We start from the raw sequence: 23,814 nt of genomic DNA on the forward strand, positions 1-23,814 counted from the left end.
ATGGCGGGAGTGGGCCTCCAAGTCTTCTGCTTTATCTTGCAGTGCGGTGAGGGTTTTAACCATTTGTCGTTGTGCCGAATCCATCTCAGTCTGGGCCTCCTCGACCTCTGTAATCCTGAGATTGGCCATATTGATTCATTCAGTTTATCTAAGCGTTCTGACATCCTGTCGATTTGATATAGCAGGGAGTCGATCTTCCCATCCATTGTCGTCAGGCTTTTCCGAATCATTGCGAACATTTGTTTCACCTCACTCAGGTCCTCCTCTGGGTTATCTACCCTGGTGTCTGCGGAGCGGGTCCTCTCCATTTCTTTAGTTCTGGTGCCTTTGGCGTCGAACGGGAGCTTGGTCTGTGTTTTGTCCACCCTGCCCTTGATGCTGGCTTTATTCCAGAGAGGGATGAGATTGCCTTCCCAGTCCGCAGTAGATGGGTGAGGCTACTCAGCGCTATCGACGTCAGTGGACTCTAGGGATGTTATCAGGGCCGAAGTATAGGGCCTCCTACAAGGGACGATCAGGGCCTGCACGCTGTGGTGGATCACAGGATGGCCAGAAGCAGTAGGGAGCACGCAGTCGGGGTGCTCTCGAGGGAGACCAGGGAGACATCCAGCACAGCAACCCTCCCCAATGCTGCCCACAATCAGAAGGCAGGGGTGTGGAATTGAATAAAATATCTACTTGTCCATGTGGCAGGTTGCTTCATAAATCTACTTGTCCTGTAACAAAATCTACTTGTCCCTTTTGTGCCATGTAATGCGGCAACAAATGACTGCAGCAATCTCATTATATAAGAGTTCTAATCTGGCCTCTCTAATTATGCCAGGGCTTGTACATAGCAGGGTTTGAATACTAGCAATTCCCTTATGTTGCTACGTTTCTGCAGGTCTACATACTGGGCTGAAGGTAGTGGTAAGCAATAGTTCAAGGGTTGGAATGCCCTGTTGAGTCTGTGCAAACCTACTAACTTGCATGTTTTAAGGGTTTTCACCAAATCTTCTAATCTTTTCCCATATTGAAAAAGGTTGGAAATTTTCTCCTGACAATGGCAGACGTAAAACTTCTTACAGGGTTGGGAAAAAAGTGGTTGGAGGAAAAGTGAACTCAAAACATTCAAATTTTCACATGAGCAAATCTACACATGCACATTTGCTCATGCTAAAATGCAATATACAAATATTTTCTAGGAGCACTATTTCTTGGCCTACTTCTGTAAATTCTTGTGAATATATGGAAACTGAATATGTGCACTTGAAACAAGGATATATAACATGGATGCACTTTTGAGGGTTTCTTTAATAATTGGCCCTCTAATTTGGCCTGGCGTTAACATTGACCTTTTGTCTTTAAAATAATTCTCTCACGCGTTGGCAAAACCAAAAAGCTGACCACCAATTTCAGACCTATGGCTTTTTCAATACTTGTTTATTTTTTTTTTCCCATAATCGTATTTCAACTGGTTACACTGATTTAACATTATTAATATTTTTTGGAAATAGAAGCTTACATCATCATGTTACTAAATGATGCTGTAAATATATGGTACCCAAAATCTTAAAGTAGCTTAGCAAAATGTTTTGTTTCCTACCTGCATTTTTTTGTGAACATTTTATTTTGAAAGCAAAGAATCATCAATCATTATATTTGCATATAATCAGAGCATTCTGGGAGCATTATACATCGCCTCATATTACTAAACTTTGAAAATGTGTATACACATTTATACTGGAACCACTGTCAGTACTGCAGGCAGAGCTTACAACATTAATTTTAGTGCTCACCCTAATAATAAAGGCTTTGCATTAATGAACCATAAATACAAGTTTGAACAGCATTATCACATGGACACACACATTACATTAACTGTAGACAATGCCCTTGCCTGATCCATAATGTGGTACTATAAAGTGGCAGCCAAAGGGTTTGTGCTGTAGGGGGTTGGACCTACTTGTCCCAAGGACAAAATACACATGAAAACTTGTTGCCCTTGACCCCAAACAATATGTCCCGGGCGTCGGGCTATAGGAATTCCACATCCCTGAGAAGGCAAGTCGCAGGTGTCTATATAGCCACTAGGAAATGCACCATAGTCAATGCGCAGGAAGACCGGGATATGGCAGCGCCCTCTGCCTCCAATCCAATAGCCCACTCGCAGAACCAGGGCGTCCTCACCTCTTAGAAGCGTCGCAGGGAGGCCCGGAAAGTCAGCATTCAGACCCACCAGTGCAGGACCGTTGCGGCCGTGCAGATGCAATATCCCTCCCTGTGGTTCAGTGGGCTGGTTAGATTTTGCCACAGCATCGCAGGTAGAGGGAGGGCACCATCCCCGCTAATGTGAGGCCCGCCCCCAGCGTCAGACTGCCTCCGAATCGGATACCGTCCAGTGTGCCCCAGCAGCCAGAGAGCTAACGTTGTGTAAAAGTCCAACACCCGGGTTTCGGAGGTCTCAGTGGGGCTCACCCGCCATCCCAATCTGCAGCTCCTGTTGGGGTGACTTACTTGGATGGAGGTGTTCACTCCCGTCACCTATCCCCGGTGGGATCGTCTATGTAGCACCTAATGCAGAGCACTCAGCAACTCTGCCTCCTTGGGTATCACCGATGCGGCCTGCCAGGACTCGCGGTGGCGCGGTGCACCGGCTTGCCTTGTCTAGGCCTCAAGGAAGCGGGAGGTCACTTCAGTCGCAGGGGGCTCACACCGGTGGCCGGAGGTGGGCACTCCAGAAGGATAACTTCACTGGGTAGGCTTCGGTAATTCCAGACAGCAGGAGCGTATTGTAGCGCTTCACCACAGCTTCTGACGCAGCGAGGAGAGACCCGCTGTGTGCGAGGTCTTCTCCGCCCTCCGCCATCAGGACTCACAGTTGATTCCAGCGGTTCCGAGGAGTTTTCTCACCGAAAGGGCAGCGATCGGCAGCTCTCCTCCAGCGTCGTTAGAGTCGGGTTAATTCTTGCAGCACAGGTTGGTGATTGCCAGGATATTTGAAATATGGTGCTGACGGCTCGCGGAGCTCTGTCTCTACACGGCAATCTTGTGCTGCGGCAAGCTCCGCCCCCCAGGAAAAGAAAGGTCTTTGGTTTCCTTCTAAAGCTCAGGAAGGTTTTGTCTATTCTCAAGCTGATGGGCATAGAGTTCCAGAGTATGGATGCAAGAAATGATAAGGAAAAACCTCCACATCTACCTCTACTAACTCTGGGAGCAGTGAGAAGACCACGATCATCGGACCTAAGACCCATGTTGGCCTGGTGGCGGATAATCAGCTGATGGACATGATGACATACTGAAGACAAACACACTGGCAAAGCCAATAGGTCTTGGCTTTGGGACCAATGCGGAGGAGGCAGGGAGTTTGGGGGTGAGGGGGGAGAACATAAAAGAGCTTGCAATGCGAGAGATGCAGCAACAAGGTGTGAGATGGTGAGAGGTGAGAAACAGAAGCACTTTCATAAGTGCTTAAGCAAAAAGAAAAAAGTAGTTCCCTGAAATTGAGCAGTGGAAGGACAAAAGGCAGCCAATCAGAAAAAATGTTAGAGGCTGGTAAAGAAGCAATGCTTTAGGGGAGGGACAAAGACAAGATGGAGAAGCTGGAACAAGGAAAACTAATGAATAAGAAACAAGCAAAGAGGTGGCAATAAAGCACCCAATGGTACACAATGGGTAGCTGTAGGCCCTTATACATCTTGGTAAGCTAACAATAGGTCTTTTACAATTATTAATTGCAATTTCAAGCCAAAAGCGTACTACTGACTGGATCACAGAGAAGAGTACCCCTGAAGGCGGCAAAGGGAGAATCTTTTTGGATATCTCAAGATAGTAGAAGCATTTGATTGAGACTTTGGATATGTGAGGGGCAAGCAAGAGTTGCCTGTTTACCATGAATTCCAAGTTTTGTGGCGATGCCACAGGCTGGAGACAACACCCCAAGGTGGAAGGGCACCACTCCACAGACCAAATAGTCCACCAAGGAAAAACACTCTAGTTTTTGTTTTAGCTGAGTTTAAGACAGTGGTCTTTTGATGCAATCTGCAACTGCAGAAAAAATAGTAGCAAAAATGTGACTGAGCAAGCTCCAAGTTGCCAACTAGTTGCAGGATTATCAGAGTGCTGTCTGCATATATCATGAATGAGACACTAAATATGATCAGCCATGAGTCTCAGGAGAGAATAACTGAGTGCAAGATGGCAGGCTGAAAAGTGCCTCCTCTGAAGTCAAAAGATTTTCACAGAAATAAAATGGCCTATTCACCTCAATGTTTGTTCCATCACATATCAAATCCACCATTAACAAACCATGAACTGCCGGATTTCCTGCATCCAAAGACAGCATCTAATGAAGAGTAATATTCAATCTTTCAACAAGCAATTGTGCATTTTCCTTGGGATGATCAAAGATAGTGATTGCACCCTCATGAGGTGACGAAAAACCACAAAACTGTTGATCCAATCACTAACTAACTATTTGTAAGGAAAGTGTAAATGCACAAGTCTCAAACTTAAAAAAAAAAAATGATTCACCAGCAACAGTCCCAAAAACAATTAATAGGGGTGGTTTCAGTATTGGTGTGCAGACAGAGGGGAGCCAGGAGGGAGCAACAGCAATTTTGAACCATAGCACTTGTTATCAAAGTGAGCACAGTCCTGGGCACACGTAGTGGGTATATCACAATGTTATTGAAGTCTCGTTAAAGTTACAATTGAAAAGGTATTTAATGACGCAACAACTGATTTTGAAAACAAACAGCCATCCGACACGATTTCGTCACTAGGAACGGTCCAGTGACTCTTCGGGGCTGGAAAGGATACAAAACAATCCTTCCCAGCCCTAAAGAGTCACAGGACCATTCCCACTACGTGTGCCCAGAACTGTGCTCAGTTTCCAACGTGGACCCTTGGTTTACACAACTCCTGGGGGTTATTGGGTAATTCCCCCACCTGGCAGCACCGTACCTACTCAGGTCCATTGAAAACACCACGCGCACCAGTCTGAGCGCCATTATTCCTGAATTCACTAAAAACCCTACCCCTAACCTTCACTTGTTATCAAAGTGTATTATCTGAAGAATTCAGAGTGGGAATGTCTGTATGGTCACACCTGCTCTACTGCACTAAGGTCCCATTCCAACTTCCCTGTTAACTCCACAGCTAAATACTAGAAATGGAATTAACAGCTCTGTTTGGAATCTACCCCTAAATTATTTGGGATCACAAGTTAAACTCTCCGGAATTGGGAATAACCTGCCAGACCTTTTAGCACCTGCTTTGAGCAGGTGATAAATATATGCAGGGCAAGTGAGGAGGGTTTAGCTTGGGAGGGTGCCTGGGGGGGTTGTGGCAATGGAGAGGGAGCATGGTCTGCTCCCCTTCACCCCAGTGCTGGAAGGGGCAGGGAGGGCCAGGCTGTGCTTCTACTGGGAATCTTTCTAAGGGTTACAATCAGTAATTACCACACTCTTTTCTGCATCTCCCCTTTTACCACCCACGGTTTGTTTCCGGGTGTGGATCCGCATCAAGTAATTTGGGGTCCGGAACCACTGGATAGTTCGGGGCTGTCTGAAGGAATACCCTCCGGGGAATAACACTCTATTCAGCATGGGGGCCTCAGACTATGTTTGGGGGACCAATGCTGTTGCTGAACAGTCTAATGAACTAGGAACTGCATCTTTCATCCAAATCTACCTGACATATCAGGCCGCTAAACCCTTCAACAGGAGGGGGTCGAAGCACCTGTAGGACACAAAACACGTGCAAGAGTTCATAAAAAAAGACCACAGGAAACACCGTCACCATCTCTGTTTTGTGAGCTGCTGCCCTGTGCCAGAGGCTCAGCTTTTTGGGCGTCCCCTCTTTTGGCCCGACTCACCCGCTTCCCTGGTGTATTTCCTGCTCCCTCCTTTTATCATGCAAAAACAAATTCAGCACCCTGCAAGACATGGGTTAAGTGTAGTGAGCAAGATCTGGAACTCAGTGCTGGAAGAGAATCCAAGCCTGGGAGCAAGAGCAGGGAGGGGAGAAGGGCACGGAAATAAGTGTAGAGAGTGGAGCAGGCCAGACAGAGGAAAATGATTGGGGGAAGGGAAACTAAGAAGAAAGTGAAGGGGGACCAGTACATGTAAGAAAGATTAGGGAGGGTACTAGGTGTAGGAAGGGGAGTGGGATGGGGAGTGGGATGGGCAAGTGAAAGCGAAGATGGAAAGACAGAGAGCTTAAGAGAAGGGGCATCACGCGGATGAGATGGGATATACCCCGGGGAAGGAGAAAGAAAATGTGGGGAGCGCAGGAGATTCAAATTGTAAACAGCAAAATCAAGCTATTATTGTTCGAATAGAATAAAAGCATAGGTACTGCAGCTCTACTGTTACCGAGATCCCTTTTTGCCATTATGTGTTGACGATAGAAACTGTGAACCGAAGGACTGGGATATTCAGAACTACAACTTTCAAACGACACAAAAACTAATGCAAGCCTACTTTCAACAGTTAATGAGGTGGGCTCGGCTGCCGAAGGCGTCAGGACAACATCATCCCTAGGTTCAGGGCTTCCATCAGACTCTTCCTGACGAGGGGCTTTGATCAGCGTTACTTTCTCGTGCTCCACATCGTACTGCACCAGTTCTTCCCTCTCCTGGTCACAATGTCCTTCAAAACAAGGTGGGAGAAAAGGATGAGTTGTACTCTGATGAGCAGAAATACATTTGACATTATTTTACTTTTAAAACTTGAAACAGCACTTAAAAGCTCACAATAGGATGAGACTGACTGACAATTGTGGGAAGGTTGGGTTGGGCGATGCAGGGCGGATCCACTGTCTGGACAGAAGTTCTAGAGCAGGCAGGAGGGCTTTAGGGTGATAGATTTATGGACATTCATTGGGATCTATCTCCAAGGACATCAGAATCGTAGTTCCATGGGATGGAAAGAAAGTGGTATGGCTTTTTCTCCTGGACTACATATGGGTAATTAGAGTGCATAGGCATAAGTGTAAAATCGGAATTGTTATTGATTTAATTTGTTTGGTATTTCTAAAGTAGTGATACGCTCCAAAAAGGGGCCGTGTTAGAGTCGTTTACAGGTAACGAAACTGCACACAAGGAAACATACAGCAGCTAGAGCAAAATCATACACATCCTGCCAACAAGGGGAGAAGAGCTGCTCACCTCGCCCTTCTGACTCATGTTGGTGTCTGTCTCCTGACATTTTTCCTGTTAACTGCTCTTTCTACCCCCGACTTGATAACTACTCTTTCTTTGTTTGTGCAGTTTGTTCTATCTGCCCCTTGACTCTATTTACCTGCTCCTTTTTTAGGTCGAGGGACCGTCTGGTCTGCCGAAGGCAGAACCGGAAGTCCGGAGATCTTATGATGCTTAGAGTGGCTATTTAGCCCGCCTCTCTTTTTGGCTCTCCTCCATTGGCTGGCTTCCTAAACGGAGGCCAGCCATTGGAGGAGAGAGCCGTCCCTCCAAATAGGCTCTGTCTTTTTCAGATTCGGGGGCGTGTTCCGTGCTCTTCTTTCCACTTTTTAGCCACGCCCCTTTTTAGGCGTGTTTTTCTCTCCTCCAGCCAATGGCAAGAGAAGAGAAAGAAAAACACGCCCCCGAATCCGAAAACGCCGCTGCGTTTCTCCGAGGCATTTCTGCTTGACCTCGGAGAAAGGCGGCGGTTTTCATGGCGACTCCCTCCCCCTGCTGCCTCCTTTCAGTACGAGCCGCTACATGCCGCCTTATTCTGCGCTGCCCAGGTTTACGGCTCAAAGGCAGCTCGTACACCTTCCCTCTTCCAGATGTTTGTCGCTGGCGGTGAAGTTTTGGTTGTTGAGAGCTCGTTAAGGTTTGTTAAAAGCATCTCTGCTTAGTTCAGTTTCCAGCTGTGTCCTGAGCTAGAGAAAACTGGTCTCTGATTTTGCCCTCGTACATCCAAAGGTTTCCCCTTGTGCTCCTAAAGCCGCAGTTTTACATTCTTTTGGAACGATCTTGTAACTTTGCAGATGGGACTCTGCGCTACCAATCTTTAGGACTAGCCAGGAGTTTTGCTGCCGTAATGCTTGTGCTTGGCCGTAGTATTTTCAATGTCGTCGTTTCCTAGTGGGTAACAGTGGACGACTAAGATTCGTTCATTGTACAACCGTTTTCAGAGTTGTGGGTCGGATCGGCAGACAGGCGGAAGTCTGCTTTATAGATTTTATTTTGGGGGTTCTGGCGGGGGTTGGGGGTTAGCGAGAGACTTCATGCAATCATGTTCACAGTCACTTTGCCATTGCCAAACGTCCTTACCAAGCAGCTGAGCGCTTTAACTTCATGAACATAGAAGACAGACCTTCCTCTTAGTTTCTAGTTACAACCAACCAAGGGCGGAAGCTGGGTGACGTTTCTCGGCTTCTTCCTGGTACTGTATGCATGCTTCCCCCAATCACAGGCTGTGCATGTGGTGACGCCGTCCATGCGAAGGGCACTGCGTGTCCGTGAGCAACGGCCTCGGATTATCAGCGCGCGGATTGCAGTCGAGCCGCCACCATGCTCCACTGTAGGACCCTACAAAGGCTGCTTGTCCCAGCTCTGCGCGCTCGAAGTCAGTGCCCCAGACACAGGCACCGCACAGGTGAAAGTAAGGCGCATTAATGCTGAGTAGCCTCCGCAAATTGGAATTAGATTTAGGTGACCCTCTATGAATTCATTGCAGGTCCTGCAGACACATTGTTACAAGGACCCTGCACTTCATAAGGTTAATATAGCCAGCTGCTGTACAGGGCCCAAACAGGTGTCGCGAGAAGCTATTGGTTAGAAGGAGCTTGCAGGTGACACTGGAAGTAGGAGTGCAGGAGGTGCACCCCCCCAAAAAGCCTTATAGGAATGCAGAAGGAGAATGAGCAATAAAAGGCATTGCACAAATTTGTCCCATTTGCTGAGTTCAAGACAGAGACGGAGTTTCATACAATGGATTCTGACAAACTATTTAAGATGGGGATTGGTATCTACTTTTCCTAAATTGCAGAGGGAAAGAAAATTAAGCCCACTTTCAGCCAGCTATGACACTGGGGGCAAAGTTAAAGCTAGGGTAAAATAAAATCCTATATATTTTGTAACATATCATGCGATGGTATGATATTTGGCATACATAACCACTGCATGTTTAGTTTACCCGTACTGTGTGGAATTTCATGCAACAGGGGGGCAAAAAAATTTAATTTGCTAATATTTTACTTACCTGGTACATACTGCCAATTCCCGCTGTGCACAGCCTTCAGACATGCACTGTGCTTCCAAGTACCATGCACCATGGGTTAAACTAACGCTTTTTAGTGCTGGTGTCCGCCTCACCGCACTTATGTGCATTAGTCATGCATATTGAACTCCTAAAACGATGTCTGTCGGGATCATAAGGCACTTCAAAAGCTTCAGGGGACCACGTATCCCTAAACTTATCTAAATGTGATTCCAACCCCCCCCATTGTACGTTTTGGCTAAAGCCTGCATAATAGGCAGTGCTGGAAATAAAAAAATTATATTCCGGGCAACCATAAATTGGGGATCAGTTCCTGGGAGCGAAACGGTAGTGGGGTTACAAGGGTTACTCTGTGTGTGTGGCTCTGTGTGTGTGGGTGGCTTTGTGTGTGTGGCTCTGTGTGCGGGTGCAAATGCAATAGGTCTCGCATTTGAGAGTGATTAAGCTATTGACATTGTAAATAACAATGCCGTTTCTTTAAATGTTTTAAAAACAAACAAAAATGTCATGAGCAATGCCAATAGCTCTAACTTTAACAATGCCGAGACCATTGCATTGTAAATGCTTGTCTATCCTGGTTCCACTAAACTGCCCCTTGTTGCATCTTTTGCTCCTCTTACCTCTCCTTTTGGCATCTAGGTCTCTTATGTCACTTTTTGCACCCCCCACCCTGACTGGCTACACAAAACACATTTTCCTGCCTTGCCGCTCACCCGCCAGATTTTGAAGCTCTTGCTGAGCCTGCCCACCAACCCCCTCCCCCCTCGCAGCTCCCAATCTCAAAGACCCTACTTAATGGAGGCCGCAGTGCAGTCGCGAAGCGGATGCGTGCACCGTGAACGCCGCCGGCGTGTGGAAGGCATGCCAAAGGCGAGCACGTCTGAGCCTGGGCCTGAGCTTCAGGAACCCTGATAAAAGCACCTCCTGCAGCTACTCCATGGATAAACTCCACCTTCTGAACCCTGGATGACGCCATAGACACTGCTCCTGAGCCTCACCTCCATCCACGGTGGACCCCCTTGCCTATTCGCATTGCCACTAACATGCTTCAACACACCCGTTGACACCGCCCACACACACCGAACCCCTCACCAAGTAAGAACTCAAGACCCGAACTACAGCACCACCCACCCTGCACAACACTCACTTGCATGCATGTTCCTCAACACAACGACAAGCACTTCATCAATATATGGGACCACTTCTACTCCAATGCGCTGGACCTTCTCTTCCTCACTGAAACCTGGCTCAACCCCATATCAATGCCAGACATCGCCTCAGCCATTCCTACTCGATAACAAATTCATGCACCAAAACTGACCCCATAAACCAGGAGGAGGTCTCCATCAAGTATACCACTTACACTGACTCAGTAGCCATTTTTATGGAACACATGCACTACAAGCCTTAGACAGACAGTAAAACTATCAAAGGCAACCTTGCCTACCAGCCCCCAGGACATAGCACCCAAATCAGCAACCTCCTCACCGACCTCAACACACCCCTCGCCATGTGCACCAAAGACATCATACTCCTAGGCAATTTCCAACTTTTCATCTCAACGACTACTCCATGAACTTGTTCAAAAGTCTAGAGAACATCAGCCTCACCTATCTCGTACAAGGTCCTACCCACATTGCCAGACACAGCCTAGACCCCATCTTCTCCTTCAGCTGCAAGGTTAAAGACAGCCACATCACTCCACTTACATGGATGGGCCATTCTATTGCCCACTTTCAAATAACAGAAACACCAACGACCTCTACGGAGTCTAGTAACACCCCCAATACGCTGCTAGGAGAAAGCTACACAACGACACAAACCACTTTAGAAACTGGATCACAACCCACACCAATACCTTAGCACCTGGAAAAACACCAAACCCAAAACATCTAACAAACAAGCTATCGGGCATAAAGCTGACCTCCAAGAGTTTAAGAGAGTTTGCGAACAACTCAAAAAGAACTACGGAGACCTGAGGAACCACAACTATAAACACCTACACGGTTGCACTTAGACTCGATCACCATCAAGTTAAGGAGACCAAGAAAAAGGCCCTGATCCAGAGAATTGAATCTTGCTCCAACAAATGCAATTACCTTTTTTGCCATTGTGAAGGAATTCACCAACCCAACAGCCGCAACCAACACCATCACCACTACACAAGATCTCCGCAACTACCTCTGCGACTTCTTCGGGGAAAAAAATCACCAAGATCTACCACAACTTTTAACCCTAGCCCCCCCATCAGCCTTACCAGCCTTCTAACCTCATCACCTGAAGACTACAAACTGACAGCATGGAATCCTCTATACATCGAGGACACTGCAGCAATAATGAAGATAGTCCACTAAGGGGCGCCCACAGACGCCTGCTCCCACCATATCTACAACCTGGAAAGAGCCACCATCAGTGCTTTACTCACTTCCATCCATCATCAACACCTCCTTCAGGACAGCCACCTTTCCAGATAGCCGGAAACAAGTTGAAGTCACTGCCATCCTCAAAAAACCCTCAGCCAACCTCAAAGTACTCTGCTACTACCGACCCATCTTGCTACTAACCTTCTTAGCCAAGGTCATTGAGAAGATCACCAACACACTACTGTCTGGCAATCTAAAATGCCACAAACTCCTGGACGACTTGCAATCAGGATTCTGAGAAAACCACAGCACCGAAACAGCCCTAATTGTTGCCACAGACAACATACGCACTATCCTCGACTGTAGACAGACCACCACACTCCTTTTTCTCAACCTCTCTGCCGCTTTTGACACCATCTCCCACCACACACACTGCCAGGCTGAACAAGGACCTCATCTGCGGAGTCCCACAGGGTTCATCACTCAAACTTACACTTCTCAACATATGAATGACTCCAATGGCTATCATCATCAGTTGCCACAAATTCAACATAATCTCCATACTGACGACACCCAGCTAATTTTCCCCCACTCAGACGACACAGTCACCACGAAGGGAAACTTCGAACAATGCATGACCTGCTTGGCCAATTGGATGAAAGAGAATTGCTTCAAGCTCAACACAGACAAAACTGAAGTGCTTCTCTTCTGGAATAAGAGTTCACCTTGGAATTCCACCTGGTGGCCTGTCAAACTCGGACCCAATCGCAACTGACCACATTAGGGGCCTAGGCCTCATCTTGGTAACCAACATCACCATGAAGTAGCAGATCAACACCGTCACCCCCGCATGCTTCTACATCCTCTGCAGGTTAGTAAAACCTTCAATTGGCTACCACTGGACAACAGACGTACCATCACACAGGTCCTAATCACAAGCAGATTGGACTACGACAACGCACTCTATGCCGGCATCAATTCCATCTTCTTCACAGACTTCAAACCATCCATAATGCTGCCTTCAGACTTATCTTCGAGCACCTGTGCCGATCCCACACCACATCTCAGAGAGCCTCACTGGCTCCCACTCCAAAAGTGCTGCCAGTTCAAACTTCTCATACATGCATTCAAGTCACTACACAACACAGGACCTGTATACCTGAATCACCGGCTTCACGTCGACCAACCCACTAGACAACTTCATTCAGCACCACTCAACACACACCCCGGATCCACAGAAGCAGAACGGGACGTCAATTATTCTCCCACCAAGCAGCCAAATCCTGGAACGACCTCCCCAACACATCAGGGCCGTCTCCTCACTTCCTAAATTGCGCAGGAAGCTGAAGACCTAGCTTTTCAATGAATGTTCTTGCAAGACCATCGGGACTACCTGTCCTCAGGCCCAGCCTTACCACACACCTACTCAGCACCTGGATACCATTACGGCTGACAAGCATAGCTCTACCAGTGTGTGTGTGGTGTGGTGTGTGTCCGCTCAAGAATACCAAACTAATAGTGCATGTCGGACCGCTAAAGAATACCAATGTAATGTACGTATGTGTGTGTGTGCAGGACTGCCGAAGAATACTAGTGAAATGTAGAATGTAGGACCACTCAAGAATACCAGTGTGATACTGCATGTAGGACCACTCAAGAATACCAGTGTGATACTCCATGTAGGACCACTCACGAATGGCAGTGTGATACTGCATGTAGGACCACTCAAGAATACCAGTGTGACACTGCATGTAGGACCACTCACGAATGACAGTGTGATACTGCATGTAGGACCACTCAAGAATACCAGTGTGATACTGCATATAGGACCACTCACGAATGACAGTGTGATACTGCATGTAGGACCACTCACAAATACCAGTGTGATACTGCATGTAGGACCACTCACGAATACCAGTGTGATACTGCATGTAGGACCACTCAAGAATACCAGTGCGATACTGCATATAGGACCACTCACGAATACCAGTGCGATACTGCATGTAGGACCACTCAAGAATACCAGTGCGATACTGCATGTAGGACCACTCACGAATACCAGTGCGATACTGCATGTAGGACCACTCAAGAATACCAGTGGGATACTGCATGTAGGACCACTCACGAATACCAGTGTGATACTGCATGTAGGACCACTCAAGAATACCAGTGCGATACTGCATGTAGGACCACTCAAGAATACCAGTGTGGTACTGCATGTAGGACCACTCAAGAATACCAGTGCGATACTGCATGTAGGACCACTCAAGAATACCAGTGCGATACTGCATGTAGGACCACTCAAGAATACCAGTGTGATACTGCATGTAGGACCACTCAAGAATACCAGTGTGATACTGCATGTAGGACCACTCAAGAATACCAGTGTGGTACTGCATGTAGGACCACTCACGAATACCAGTGTGATACTGCATGTAGGACCACTCAAGAATACCAGTGTGATACTGCATGTAGGACCACTCAAGAATACCAGTGTGATACTGCATGTAGGACCACTCATGAATGACAGTGTGATACTGCATGTAGGACCACTCAAGAATACCAGTGTGATACTGCATGTAGGACCACTCAAGAATACCAGTGTGATACTGCATGTAGGACCACTCAAGAATACCAGTGTGATACTGCATGTAGGACCACTCAAGAATACCAGTGTGATACTGCATGTAGGACCACTCAAGAATACCAGTGTGATACTGCATGTGCTCTTAAAACACAACACTGTAAAAGGTTGCCTCAACAAACCATTCTGCAATAACAAAGTCACAGCGGTTGAAACTGCCCTCTTGTTCTGGCCTGCCTTTCTTGGAGTATGCCCTGCCTCGCTTGGGGTCCCCGCTGCCTGTCTCTGAGCCGCCCCCGCCTGTCTCAGAGTCCCATCCCGACTGTCTCAGAGTCCCCTCCTGGCCTGTCTCAGAGTCCCCTCCTGGCCTGTCTTCAGAGTCCCCTCCTGGCCTGTCCTCAGAGTCCCCTCCTGGCCTGTCCTCAGAGTCCCCTCCTGGCCTGTCCTCAGAGTCCCCTCCTGGCCTGTCTCAGAGTCCCCTCCTGGCCTGTCTCAGAGTCCCCTCCTGGCCTGTCTCAGAGTCCCCTCCTGGCCTGTCTCAGAGTCCCCTCCTGGCCTGTCTCAGAGTCCCCTCCTGGCCTGTCTCAGAGTCCCCTCCTGGCCTGTCTCAGAGTCCCCTCCTGGCCTGTCTCAGAGTCCCCTCCTGGCCTGTCTCAGAGTCCCCTCCTGGCCTGTCTCAGAGTCCCCTCCTGGCCTGTCTCAGAGTCCCCTCCTGGCCTGTCTCAGAGTCCCCTCCTGGCCTGTCTCAGAGTCCCCTCCTGGCCTGTCTCAGAGTCCCCCCCGCCTGTCTCAGAGTCCCCCCTCGCCTGTCTCAGAGTCCCCCCTCGCCTGTCTCAGAGTCCCCCCTCGCCTGTCTCAGAGTCCCCCTCGCCTGTCTCAAGAGTCCCTCCTGCCTGTCTCAAGAGTCCCTCCTGCCTGTCTCAAGAGTCCCTCCTGCCTGTCTCAAGAGTCCCTCCTGCCAGTTTCAGAATCCGCCCCTGCCTGTCTCAGAATCCCCCCCTGCCTGTCTCAGAATCCCCCCCTGCCTGTCTCAGATTCCACCCTGCCAGTTTCAGACTCTCCCCTGCCCGTCTCAGAATCCCACCCTGCCTGTCTCAGATTCCACCCTGCCTGTCTCAGATTCCACCCTGCCTGTCTCAGATTCCACCCGGTCTGTCTCAGTCTGTCACGCTTGTCTCAAGAGACCCTCCTCCCTGTCTAGGAGTCCCTCTCGACACCTATTAGCGGCATCTGAGACAGCCTGCTGTGTAGAGGGCAGTCTGTGCGCTCCATTGTGGTCCTTCATACGGAGGTGCTGAGTGCCCCCTGACTGTCTCAGAGTCTGCCCTGCCTGTCTCAGAGCCCCCCCGCCTGTCTCAGAGTCCCCCCCTGCCTCACTCGGGGTCTCCCCCCGCCTGTCTCAGAATGCCCCCCGCCTGTCTCAAGAGCCCACCTGCCTGTCTCAAGAGTCCCTCCTGCCTGTCTCAAGAGTCCCTCCTGCCTGTCTCAAGAGTCCCTCCTGCCTGTCTCAGATTCCACCCTGCCAGTTTCAGAGTCTCCCCTGCCTGTCTCAGAATCCCCCCCTGCCTGTCTCAGATTCCACCCTGCCTGTCTCAGATTCCACCCTGCCTGTCTCAGATTCCACCCTGCCTGTCTCAGATTCCACCCTGCCTGTCTCAGATTCCACCCTGCCTGTCTCAGATTCCACCCTGCCTGTCTCAGATTCCACCCTGCCTGTCTCAGATTCCACCCTGCCTGTCTCAGATTCCACCCTGCCTGTCTCAGATTCCACCCGGTCTGTCTCAGTCTCTCCCGCTTGTCTCAAGAGACCCTCCTCCCTGTCTAGGAGTCCCTCTCGACACCTATTAGCGGCATCTGAGACAGCCTGCTGTGTAGAGGGCAGTCTGTGCGAGTGGAACAAAGGGCAGTTGCACAGCAGAGGGCAGAGAATTAACTTGTGAGAGACCACCAATAGGAGAAAGACTTCCTGGAGTAGTGAGACAGCAGCTGGGGACAGTGACAGAACAAGGATCAGTGCGAGAGCAACCGAGAAACAACTGCCTGGGGCAGTGAGAGACTAGCAAAGGTCAGGGAGAGGGGACACATTGGACTCTGTGAGACAGGAGAGACTCATTGGAACACTGAGATACATAGTACAGTGAGAGAGCAGCAGGGAAAGAGACCCCAGGGAGCATTGTGACACCAAGGAGAGAAACTGAATGGGCGGTGTTAAAGGTTACGAGACTTACTAGGCCAGTGTAACAGTGATTAGAGAGACTGAATGGGGAAGTAAGAGAATCATAAGAGTGCACAAAGCAGTGTCAAAGTGATGAGAGACTGACTGGGTAGTGTGAAAGCGAAAGAGACTGTATGGGGCACTGTGAGAGAGCACCAGTGAGAACGACTGTATGGGACAGTGAGAGGGCAGCAAGGAAAAAGACTACATGGGGTAGTGATAAAACATCATGAGAGAGACTGCATCGGGCAATGTAAAGGTGAAGAGAGAGACTGCATGGGGCACTGAGTGATAAGAGAGAAAACAGAGCAGTAAAGAGAGTAAGGTGAAAGTGCACGTAGGAGGGCTTGTTATGAGGAGACTGCATAGAGTGGTGTAAGAGGAAGGAAACACTGCGTGGGACAGCGTGAGAGTCAGGAAATACAGTGCAGTAAGTGTGAGAGCAATGAAAGAAAACCAAAAGACAATACATGAAATGGAGACTGTAAAGACAAGTAAAATACATCAAACCGGGCACAAATTGAGAAATGAGTGCAAGTTCAAAAGAAAATGAGCAATAGCCGCGCGGCCGTGAAAGTGACACGGCCGCGCAAAAGTGAAGGGAATAAAAAAGATGGCGGCTGCGCGTGCACGCTCGCGTGAACACAAGCGCTAGGCCATCAGGCAGCACTTTGAAAACCCCGATACTAAATGTCTGGGAGCAGCGCATGCGCTGGCTCAGCGAGACCTATAAACAAATGCTGCTCTCCCCATCCATACTCAGAGAACCGGTGTCGTTGGCCCCGCCCATATTACCGGCTCTGGATGTTTTCTTTAATTTCAGTCTTTATCCGAGGAGCGACGTTTGGTCTCGTCACTAACTTTGCAGCGTTGGGTCTACTGCTGGGTCAGGCATGTGTCCATAAATTGTGTAATCCTGGGCAAATCCCTTCATGTTCCTCTGCCTTCAATTGTAAATCTGTCATACAAAAGCACAGTTATGTGCAATGTTCTGTAATATGTTGCGGCCACTGATTCATCGCTCCTCAGTGACATATATTTGTATTGTATGTAGCAAATTCCTAATCTTTGCTTCTCCTGTCATAAAAATGGGAACCGGTGCAAATCCAATCGGGTCTCTGTGCCTCCGCCCTCTTATTGGCCAGAGTTGTATTTGAAAGTTGTATTGTGAACAGTAATAACTTATTTTTTTATACTGCGTTTCAACTGGAAGTCCTTCCGCTCGTAAGCCCCGCACATAGTAGGTGTTGCTTTTAAGGCTCTTACTGCTACTAGTGGTCTAGCCTGTAAGTCTGAGCTGGCCATGACGTCATTCAAACGTGGGTTCTGTGACTCATAGATGTCAGCTGAGTCCTAAAGGGTCCATCTGGTGAATGACGTCACAAAACCAAAGCTGACTTCACCGAACAAAGGGACCTGGTAGAGTGTTCGACTCAGGACACTCCTCTTCACTGGAGGGTGTCTTTAACTCACTGAGACATCTTGGCTGTATCCAGTGTTTAAAGCGGTCGGAAGAACTCAACATGCGCATTTCTAATCAGCGAGGAATCTATAGCCTGTGCCCTGTTATCTGGGATTCACCTGAACCCTAGTCTTTCCCTGCACTTTTCCCCTCATTTTGCTGCTCCTTGTGTTTGCTTGTCCCCTTCACACCTTCTAACACATTTGCTCTGCTCCAGATTGGAAGCCGCTCCTCGGTCAATGCTCATTTCCTGCGCTGCGCTCTGCACCCCCTGGTCCGTCTGTCCTAGGGGGTGCGTCACGATTCCACACTCGGGTCCGTCTGTCCCAAGGGGTGCATCACAATTCCCACTCGGGTCCGTCTGTCCTAGGGGGTGCGTCACAATTCCCACTCGGGTCCGTCTGTCCCAGATTGTGTCCGTAGTGTGTTTATAGAACTTTTATTTACCAAAACTGCGTCATCAAACTCTTCACTGAGGTCCCCTATGCTGCCATGCCCAGCATCACTGTGTTGGCTATTGGCATATAATGACTGCATCGGGCGTCACCCAAGCACCCGCACATAACATTCTACCAACCCTCGCGTCTTGTGCTTTACAAATTCTGTCCATTCTATACTGAACATTAGTTGCAATATTTTAGCGGAAGAGTCCTCTGCCAGAGACAAGTGCCTCCTTTAGCAACCTTTACTCTGTGGATGATCACCTTTTTGAAGGCAGTAAGGAAGGGGACAGATACCTGTCCAGGGTCACACGTGGACATGCTGTTGTAATCAGAACTCAGGTCGCCTCGATTGACCGTCTCCAGTTCAGCCACCAGACCACATCACTTCCCAGAAACTTGTGAAGCCATTTAAATGAAGGTGGCATCAGTGCTTTGAATGGGCCGGTACTGTCCGGTACTGAGTACAGGCACTTTTTTTATTGTGTGAGAGAGTACCTGCACTTCTCAAGAAAAATGTAATACTTTTAATTGGAGAGTACCGGATCCTCTCAGAAACAAGCAGGTACTCTGTTAAATAGTACCTGCACTTCTATTTTTCCATTTCAAGCACTGGGTGGCATGCGAGTTCGTACCGCTGTCAGTATTGTATTTTATCAGTTTTGTAGCCTCTCATACCTCCTGACGAGGCATCGAAGTGTTTATTACTCTGTACGCACCTTGTAATCCTAAAGTTGGCAACACGGTCACCGTAGGCTTCTCTTTGAGCTAGTTTTAGTTATGCCGCTGCAAAATTCCTTGTGTATATACAGCAGTTTTCTCTGACAATAAAATTGTCAAAATATCTCTGGGGATTAATCTTCCTGCTGGAATGAGCTGGAGTTTTGTCGAGTGGCAGTTTTGACTAACCTATGGTAGCGCAAAAGGGTTAATATGTCTGCTGCAAGGAATGGGCACCACGCAGATCACAGAAGTGTATTGTATGTGCATAGCTTTGTGGGTTACTGCTTTTGTCACAGAGATCCATTTGTTACTGTGCAGTTCATAATTCACAATAGTAATCTAGCACAGTCCATCAAAGAGCGGCATGCAAACACACTCGTGCATGCAGTCATATATTCAAACACTTAGGGCAGGATGACCATAGATGCAACTGGGGTATACTCTTATAGCATTACAGACTTACTCCCGAATTTCAAGAGTAAGCCAGGACTTCGCGCAGCATGGCTAAACACTTATAAGGCCCCCAATGGCGAGACCTATTGGCTATGCCAATGCTTGTTTATTTCAGGTGCGCTGAAGAGCGCTATATTACCTAGCGCTATAGCTTGGCAGAAGGATGAACAGGTAGTTCTGCACAAGCATAAGAGGGAGCTCACACTGACGACAGCAGGTAACTAACAAAGGGGATAGACCAGATCAGAGCTAGACCGCAAAGGATGTGTCAACTTCATCCTTTGCAGAAATTGTGAGTGCTTGGAAGCCAGTATCAAGAGGCAGAAACAAACAGGGCGCGTCCTCTGCTACTGGTGTGTCTTCTCCACCTCTAAAGAGTATCTCTCTCCTATCGAGGTCTTATCCCGGTCTCCTATGATCACCTCTGGTAGCTCAACTTCTATTCCAGATACTATCGCTACTTCTCTGAAGAGCGCGGATCTTTCCGATACCAACCTGCTCACCGCCTCTTCCAAACAGCTCTGGTTCCTCCAAGTCCCGTTCGCCTCCTCTGAAGATCAGGGACGAGCTCCTCTGAAGAGTACTGTGTTGGTCTGGAGCCCATACAGCTTCAGTTATCAATGTTTGTTTACAAAGACATTTGGAGGTAGGCGCTGGAGGGTGAGAGGAGTGCTAGATCGCTTCTACCAAAGTCCTGTTCACTTCTTCTCTGGAGAGCTCTTGATAAGTCCAGATTATTTACACAGGCGGGTGCCACTGGAGGTAGATAGAGGCAGGTAGGACATCTACCCAAGTCCTGCTGTCCCAGGCGGGTGGCACTGGAGGCAGACAGAGGCACCCGAGGCAGACAGAGGCAGGTAGGACATCTACCCAAGTCCTGCTGCCAGGCGGGTGCCACTGGAGGCAGACAGAGGCAGGTAGGACATCTACTCAAGTCCTGCTGCCAGGCGGATGGCAGGTAGGACATCTACTCAAGTCCTGCTGCCCAGTCCCCCAAACGCCTATGAGGGCTTCAGCATTAGTAGTCCAAGCACTGCCCCCAAGAAGCCAATTCCCCCCCTGTCTTACCCGATGGGCCATAACTGAGAGGATATGGGTGCTGGCAGGGCCCTAGGTTGGACACTCGCTGCTCAGTACTTCGCTGCAGTATGGTATCTGAACTTTCTATTGACGGTTGTCTCAGGGAACCAATACAGAATGCCAAGCCATGATACTGGGTACCGCTCACTGAGTATAAATGATTTCTGGACATGTGGACCTGTGCTTACTAAGAGCATGGATGAAAGAGCAAGAGTAGGAAACAGTAGCGAAGGAAGCAGGAGGTAGAGCACCACCAGATGTGAAGTGACATCTTTCGCCAGTATTCTGCTAGCAAACTCTTGCAGATACTGGAAATCAGCTGAACGCCTGTCAAAAGAGCCCAGACTTCAGGTGTCTTCTGAACATATGGTGGTTTGGGCTCCACTCTTAGGTGCTCTAGTTACTGCACGCGCCTTCAGACGCCTTCTGAACATATGGTGGTTTGGGCTCCACTCTTAGGTGGTCTAGTTACTGCACGCACCTTCAGATGCCTTCTGAACATATGGTGGTTTGGGCTCCACTCTTAGGTGGTCTAGTTACTGCATGCACCTTCAGGCGCCTTCTGAACATATGGTGGTGTGGGCTCCACTCTTAGGTGATCTAGTTACCGCACGTGCCTTCAGGCGCCTTCTGAACATATGGTGGTTTGGGCTCCACTCTTAGGTGGTCTAGTTACTGCACGCGCCTTCTGAACATATGGTGGTGTGGGCTCCACTCTTAGGTGGTCTAGTTACTGCACGCGCCTTCAGACGCCTTCTGAACATATGGTGGTTTGGGCTCCACTCTTAGGTGCTCTAGTTACTGCACGCGCCTTCAGACGCCTTCTGAACATATGGTGGTTTGGGCTCCACTCTTCGGTGGTCTAGTTACTGCACGCGCCTTCAGACGCCTTCTGAACATATGGTGGTTTGGGCTCCACTCTTCGGTGGTCTAGTTACTGCACGCGCCTTCAGACGCCTTCTGAACATATGGTGGTTTGGGCTCCACTCTTAGGTGGTCTAGTTACTGCACGTGCCTTCAGGCGCCTTCTGAACAAATGGTGGTTTGGGCTCCACTCTTCGGTGGTCTAGTTACTACACGTGCCTTCAGGCGCTATTCTAAACCACAGTGACAAGCTAGGGTCTGAGTGCTAGGGGTGTAGGAGAGTAGCATGGCTTTGAAGACTGATTGAAATTGGTTTTTGGACGTCTCCAGCAGATGTTCAATCCTTATCTAAAAGCCTCCTGTCGTGCAGAGACCTTAGAGGCAAAGAAGAGCGGTGCAGCAAGCTAGAGACAGTGAACCTTAAGACATCGTGTGATAAAGGGAGTGGAGTTTCTTTCTCTTGGATATTGTGGTGTGGTCCATTGGAAACAGCGGTGTAGAATGCGGAACACTTATGAATTCCCTCTCCCACTAAGATCCAATGTCACTTTCTGCTCGCATTAGGCACACAGCTGCTTCTCTTTACACCCAACTCGAGCCATAATGGAAGACTTTGTGGAACAACTCTATTCTTGGAACAAATCTTCATTAATTTCACAGTGCTAACAGCTTACATAGTTTATCGGGGAAAACATCATAGATTCGACCATCAAACCTGATAGGCTCATAGTGTTTTGGGTGAGGGGAATTATTCTCCTAAAAGACAGTACTAACAACCCTTAGTCACACTGAGTTGGAATTGGAGGGTGGCGGCATGGGTTCTTAGTCTGCGCCCCCATAGGGGTGGGACACATATTTGGGACCCTGGTCCTCTTCTAATTTGGCACGCTTATGGTGATGGCTGACACGCATCAGGAGGCAGCGACTCGTTAATTAAAACAGACTGCGGATCCTTACCCAGGCATCATGGTGGATACTGACCCAGGGCAGATGAGTAAACCAGACGCTTTCATGTTCATCCTACGTCCTGCTGACTGTCATCTGATCTGTGCTTGTTTGAACCACTGAAACTGCCGGTCAAAATGCTACACTAATGTGTCAGATCACCTCCCCACCCCCTGGAGCACGAGAGAATCTTTCCCACTCCCTCTCAAGCGCCTCCTCAGCCCATGACATACTTAATTGATTGGTGATTTAAAAAACCTGAAAGACGTAGGGACTTTTATGTGCAATTTATGAAGCCCCGTGACACACAAGATAGGGAGCTAAAATTAGCCTCTTCGCTGACATCAAGAACCCAGAGTGCCTTTGATGAGAAGATGGTAGGAGCCAGGAAAAGAACAAGCATCTCGATTTTGCCTCTCCTGTCTATACAGACGTCTGGTTGGGCTGGTTTACGCATGGCAGAAATGAGTGGACAGACGTCTGCGCATTAGCCGGCTAGAACGAAAATGCCTACGCAGGTCAGGTAAATGCTAGAGATTTACATGTGGTTAATATAGACTTAAAACGTAACTACATTAAAGTGGCACAAAAAGAAGACTTTATCGGGCTCCGCTGTAAGTAAACAGCATCGCTCAATCACTCTAAATGTCTGCCATTGAGAAAGACCGAGCATTTGGCTCATGGTAAAAAAGAATTCTTGATTTCTAAAAAAATATATGGAATTAGAGAAATTAGGTATGCGAGAGAGTTCACCCTACTGCCCAGCTGCGAACACTTTGTCCAAATAGATTGTGAGACCCTCTGCTAGAGCACCAAGGCGAGGCTTTAATGCTTGTTTTTTTTGAGGGCTCTGGATGCAAACCAGCCTGGTAACAGGACTCCATTTGAACAAAAGGGTAGACTTCTAGCCGCTATACAACAGAGCTGCTATGTCTGACATCGCTGCAGACATTTGTTAAGATTTGGGCAGGATAACAACTCTCATTAATGAATGCTCTGGAGAAGGCGGATAAGGGAGGACTACCGTGATAGAACTTCCATTATGCAGTCTTTACCCAATGGGCTCTCGTCCGGCTGGGTGAAGAGCGGCAGGAAAAACAGAAGTGCACTCACACCGCCTGTCCCAAAGGAGTAATCGTTCACTCAAGGAATCCCATGTGTCACGGAATCAATCAACATTTCCACATGTTTATGCGGAAAATACTGTTCTACGTGTTAGGCTTAGAGGCTGTTTAAATGTAGGGTTATGGATTGTAACAGCCTTTAAAGTGTCTCTCAAGCCCGCGGCGACAGGCTGCCAACAAGACAGGAATCCACCCACTGACACCAGTGTGAGAGAGCTCACTCATGAAGAGTGCAGAGACATGGGGGCGGAGGTGGGGGCAAGGGGGGGCAGCAACCCCACAGCAAGAGTTACTCCTGACGCTCTCCAGGATGGCGGGCTGTCGCTGGCTTCACTCCTCCTACAGGGTC

The 23,814-nt window shown here is 48.5% G+C and overlaps 1 protein-coding gene across 1 annotated transcript in view; it reads right to left on the reverse strand.

Moving 5' to 3' along the window:
* TTC17 (tetratricopeptide repeat domain 17) overlaps positions 1-23,814 on the reverse strand; it is a 458,242-nt gene that overhangs the window by 97,817 nt on the left and 336,611 nt on the right. Inside the window, exon 17 of the mRNA XM_085643464.1 lies at positions 6,465-6,632. Coding sequence (XP_085499590.1) covers positions 6,465-6,632 — 168 coding nt within the window. The remainder of the gene's footprint in view (positions 1-6,464; positions 6,633-23,814) is intronic.

The sequence above is a fragment of the Triturus cristatus genome, chromosome 3_1, assembly GCF_964204655.1.
Source record: "Triturus cristatus chromosome 3_1, aTriCri1.1, whole genome shotgun sequence".
Classification (NCBI taxonomy): Eukaryota; Metazoa; Chordata; class Amphibia; order Caudata; family Salamandridae; genus Triturus; species Triturus cristatus.